Source organism: Grammomys surdaster, unplaced genomic scaffold, assembly GCF_004785775.1.
Source record: "Grammomys surdaster isolate TR1022 unplaced genomic scaffold, NIH_TR_1.0 125878, whole genome shotgun sequence".
Lineage (NCBI taxonomy): Eukaryota > Metazoa > Chordata > Mammalia > Rodentia > Muridae > Grammomys > Grammomys surdaster.
Genome location: NW_021620703.1, coordinates 3281923 through 3287632, shown reverse-complemented (window position 1 = coordinate 3287632; position 5710 = coordinate 3281923). Strand labels below are relative to the sequence as shown.

Genomic DNA, 5710 nt, shown 5'->3' with positions numbered 1-5710 from the left:
AGAGAGAGAGAGAGAGAGAGAGAGAGAGAGAGAGAGAGAGAGAGAGACTGTTTAAGTTGGAAATATTTAGGAAATTAAACCTAGTGATTATGAGTTGGAATCTTTCAGATTTTGACGGTGAAAGTGGACGGCTGTCTGAAACATCCTAAGGGCATCATTTCCCGCAGAGATGTAGAAAAATTCCTTTCAAAGAAAAAGCGATTCCCAAAGAACTACATGATGCAGTACTTTAAACTATTAGAAAAATTTCAGATTGCACTGCCAATAGGAGAAGAATATCTGCTGGTTCCAAGCAGGTAAGACAGACCTTAAAAAATCTAATAGAAATTGACCAGATGACATTATGTTGGTTGACAAAGTAAATTTTTTTCTGTAAACTTTCTGGCAATGCATGGCATATATTTTGAAAGAAAAGTTGCAGTTGATTAATATTTAAAAAAATAAAGTATTTCATGTATATAATTGCTATTTGGCTTAACACTCAAATTATTTGAGACAGATTAATGGTAAAACAGTGTGTGCACATGTGTGTCCATTTTTACTTGGCAATTTAGCAGTTGTATTAGGGATGTTTAAGTGAGTTTCCAAGAGGGGGGCTCCATGGGGGAAGACTATATTCTAACTTTGTTTGTAGAGAATTCTCATATTGCTTTGAAAGTAAATGGGAAATTCTCTAAAGTATTGAGAGTTTAAATTACCTTATTATTATTATTTTAATTGTTATAATAATATAATAATATAATATAATATATATAATAATAATATAATATTATAGTTATTATTAGTGCACATAGGATTGTTGACTTTTTTTATTCATCTGCTCCATCTGTGCATACATTTGAATTGATGAAGTGATCTCCAAATTCTTGATGTAGAAGATCGTATATCAAGAGATTATTATTTTTTAAAATGCAACTGTCTTAAGTAGTTATTTTCCTGGGATTGAAGCAGTGGAAATCTCAGGCCACCAGGCACCATACTCAGGTTGCCGGGTGCCATCTTGAGACCACCATGCTCGGACTGCCACTGTGGGTTTCTGACAGCAAATGTCCTTTGCAGCTTATCTGACCACAGGCCTGTGATAGAACTCCCCCACTGTGAGAACTCTGAGATCATCATCCGGCTGTATGAAATGCCATACTTTCCAATGGGATTTTGGTCAAGATTGATTAACCGATTACTTGAAATCTCTCCTTTCATGCTTTCTGGACGAGGTATGTACTTGCTAAAGCTACTATTTATTTGGACAAACCTGAAAGAAATGTTTAAAGGAGCAGGCATTTCCCTGAGTTAGCCTGTTTGGAAGGCAAGTTTGGGCAACACATGAACTTGCACCAACTTAAGCAATTTTCTGGAAGAAAAGGTCTTAGTTCTTACATTGGATATATTTGCATCAACTGTGGATATTATACTTCCCAAGACTTAGGAAACAGGAAACAATAGCTTTAAAGGGTGGAGTTTAGTGGGATCCATTGGTTTAAGCACTCAACATACACACACACACCCTCTTATACAATCACACACATATACTCACATGTACACACACTCACATACACACAAGTACACACACATACACATACCACTCATATAATATGCTCATGTATATATACACACACATACATGTACACACATACATACATGTACACACTCACACACATGTATATGCACACATACTCATACATATACACATATGTACATACCACTCATATATATACACACATGTACACATACATATACACACTCATGCACATACATAAATGTACACAGACTCACATGTACATGTAAATACACACTCATATGCATACACACGTGCATACATACACACATGTACACACACACATATATATGTACACATACTCACACACATATACACACAAGTACACAAACACACACATACACACAAACTCTCTTACACATACACTCTATGACATACATATACATACACACATATTCACACGCACATGTACAAATCAACAAAGAATAATATGGAAATAACCAATGGGTAACTAGGGAGCTTTTCCTCAGCAAGTATAACATGTCTTGACCTTCTAAGAGAAGAACTCTGATCCGTCTCTTCTCCTGCCAAACTCCCAGAGACTTTGAGAAATTGGCAAAATTATGTTTATATGGTAAACTTTCATTCCAAAGTAAGAGGCATTCGAACACTGCAGCAAAATATTAGAGGGTGTTGGACAAAAGATAGCAAAAGTGTTGCTGCTTTCTGAAAAAAAATCTTGTTGTTTTTGGTATCAGTGAATATAAAGTTAGTTAAAATACATTTAAAAGTTCAAAAATGGTGTTTCTATGAGAATTTATTTTAAAAAAAAAACCCTGGAAACTTACTTATGATTTTATTTACATATCAGCCATGTCAAACTCCATCTCATAAGCTTGGGCTGTGTATCAGGTAGTATAGAAAGCAATTAACTTATGTAATTGAAATAGTAAGGAAATATTTTATATTTGTTTGTAGAAGGTCTCATAAAAGTTAATGAATGCTCACCTCAAAACAAATATATATTATTGTTACTTAATGTATAAGTGGTAGCTTTCCCCCTTCAGTTAATGAAGCAGTTAATAACCAGTAGATGCTTAAGGATCTACTTAAACTTTCAGAGAGAGCACTACGCCCAAACAGAATGTATTGGCGGCAAGGCATCTACTTGAATTGGTCTCCAGAAGCTTACTGTCTGGTAGGCTCTGAAGTTTTAGACAATCGGCCAGAGAGTTTCTTGAAAATCACAGTTCCGTCTTGTAGAAAAGGTGAGGAAATTAATTATATGTTGTTCTCCCCACCTCCCCGACCCACAGACGTGGAGATCACCTGCTCTCTCAGCTACTTGGGAAGCTGTAGGTAGACACAGAGTCCAGGAATTCAAAACAAATCCTCCTCCCCCAAGCCAGTAAATATCCAGTTTTTCTTTTCCAGTTTTGTGACACTTGTAAGGCTAGTGAACACTTTTGTTCTTTGTTTTATTTTGAAAGTTTTTAAGTGATTACACTAAACAGTTTTGGGGGTTGGTTGGAGACAAGATCTTAACCTGGCTCATCCAGAATTGGCTACGTAAACCAGGCTGGCCTTGAACTCACAGAGAGATTCACCTATCTCTGCCTTTTCAGTGCTGGGACTAAAGGTGGGAACTACCACACCTGGCTAATTTTTAAATTTTATTTGTATGACTGTTTTGCCTGCATGGATCGCTGTGTACCGCTTACCAACCTGGTGCCTGCTGAGGCCAGAAGAGGGCATTGGAGCTCCTGGAAATGGACAGGAATGGAATGTGGGTCCTTTGTTAAAAAAAGAGTCGTGGGTTTCACCTTGACATTTTTGCACACACGTCTTTTTATCTTTCCCTCCCATCCTCACCTGTCTTTCTTCTGCCCTTATGTATGCATACATGTATGTATGCATGTATGTATGCATGTATGTATGTATCTGGATCCTGCAAAAGAGACAAACCATGTGGGTTTTGCTGCTGTGTTTTACACCCACCTTGCCTCTCTGTCCTGTTTCCTTTTCTCTCCCTTTGACCCCTTTCTCCCCCCGTGGCCCCATCTACATCCATGTATTGTCTATAAAGGATATTTTGTATCTAAATATAGATTACGCAAATGAAAGAAAACTGAGGATGTTTGTCTTTCTAGTTTATCTGGCTTAGCATATCTTCGTAGTATCTCTTTCCCAGCAAATGAGATAATTTTAGTTTTTTAAGGCTGAATAGAATTCTAATATGGATGTGTGTGTGTGCTTGTGTGCATGCATGTGTGCATGCATATATATATATATATATCTATATATATATATATATCTATGTGTGTGTGTGTGTGTGTGTGTATTAAATATATATGTCACATTGTCTCGATTCGTCTGATAGTGGACATTTAGGCTAGATTCATATCTTAGCCACCACGAACAGTGCAGCAGTAAATGTTATGTGTAGGGATGTTGATGAGGGCTCCAATGGGAGTCTCTGATGGGGTCTCCGATGGCTTCAGGCATCTTCACAGCTGCTGTATGATTGTTCCATAGTTCTATTTTTAGTAGTTTTGTGGAAGCCCCATGCTGATTTCCAGTTTGCATTCTCACCAGCAAGGAAAAAGGCTCCTCTTCCCCACATCCTGTCAGCACTGTTTTGTCATCTGTTTTCCTGCGTTCATCTTGTCTGAGATAAGATGAAGACTCTCAAAGGAACTTCAATTAGCGTTTTTCTGATGGCTAAGGATGTTGAACACGTTTTTAAACCTTTCCTGGCTATTTCTGTTTCATCTTTTGAGAACTGTGTGCTCTGGTTATGAACCCATTTATTGAATGGATTAAGAGGTTTTTCTTTTCTTTTATGACCAGAAGGCTGTCTCTTATATTGGCTGATTATTTTGTAAAAGCTTTTAAAATTTTATACAGTCTTACTTGTCAATGCTTGATATTATTTTCTATGCTATTAGAGTCCTTTTCATAAAGTCCTTGCCTTTGCCTGTATCCTGAAGTGTTTTCCTTGTGTTTCTTCTGACATTTTTAAGTTTCAGACCTTACATTAGGCTCTTTGATCCAGTCTGAGTTGGATTTTGTACAGGGAACAAATTTTTTTTTCTAGTTTTGTGAAAAGTTGAAAATTTTAATGTCCATTACATTGAATTACTAGATTGCTTTGGGTAACAGTAGGTGTCATAATACTCACAGTAATGACCAATAATGAGCTCTTTGTACCTTTCTTCTAGTGTCTTCTCCAGTCCTTTTTAAATTTGTTAAGGTAGCATATATTTGCCATTTACAGGTACATGACTTTATATTCATATATATCTGCACTACCTTTCTTCATTATTTTCCTTCTAGCTGATCTCCTCCTCCTTCTTCTTCAATTTCTTTCTATAATGTTTCTAGGATTTTATTACAGAAGTCTTATTTGATTTTATTCCTATGAAACTTTTTTTTCATTTTAGAAGCAATTGTGTAGTGAATTTCCCCCTAAATTCTTTCTTAGCAAGTTTACTATTGGTGTAGAATATTTGCTGGTTTATGTATGTTGATTTTGAATCCACAAATTTGCTGAAAGTGATGAAAAGTTATGAGAATTTTATAGAATTTTATGGTACTTTAAGCACATGTTTGTATCATGAGCAGATAGGATATTTTGAATTCTTACTTTCCTATATTTATTTATTTATTTTTTTCTTATCCCCATAGCTGAGCATTTAAGTAATATATTGAATAGAAATGGAAAGAGTGGGCCTTTCCATTTTAGACCACCTTATCTTATCCCTGGTATTGTAGGAAATGCTTTTAGTGTTTCTCAATTTGGTATGTTGACATAAGTATACAGTTTATGACATTGAGATATGTTCCATCTAGTTTCAGGTTATTCGGGGCTTTTATTCTGAGAAATATTGAAATTTACCAAGCATTTCTATGTTTGTTGAGATGATTATGTATGATTTATGTCCTTAAGTATTGTTCTGTTTGACATCTATTGAATTGTATGTAATGATCCACCCTTGAATCTCTGTAAAAAAGCCGACTTAGTTACAGGACATGATTTTTATATGTCTTGAATTCAGTTACCAAGGATTTTATTGAGCGTTTATTTTTGCATCCATGTTCATGAGGGAAATTGGTCTATAGTTTCCTTCCTCGTTTCTTTCCTTTCTCCTTCTTTCCTTCCTCTCTCCCTCCCTCCCTCCCTCCTTCCCTCCCTCCCTCCCTTCCTCTCTCTGT

General features: G+C 36.1%; 1 protein-coding gene across 3 annotated transcripts in view; it reads left to right on the top strand.

The window, feature by feature from the left end:
* Lrrk2 (leucine rich repeat kinase 2) overlaps nt 1–5710 on the top strand; it is a 138483-nt gene that overhangs the window by 87983 nt on the left and 44790 nt on the right. For 2 of the 3 annotated variants that reach the window (XM_028752155.1, XM_028752157.1), the window contains exons 34-36: nt 109–296; nt 1060–1214; nt 2617–2763. In XM_028752155.1, the coding sequence (XP_028607988.1) occupies nt 109–296; nt 1060–1214; nt 2617–2763 (490 nt within the window). The remainder of the gene's footprint in view (nt 1–108; nt 297–1059; nt 1215–2616; nt 2764–5710) is intronic. The other variant, XM_028752156.1, reaches the window with a different exon arrangement.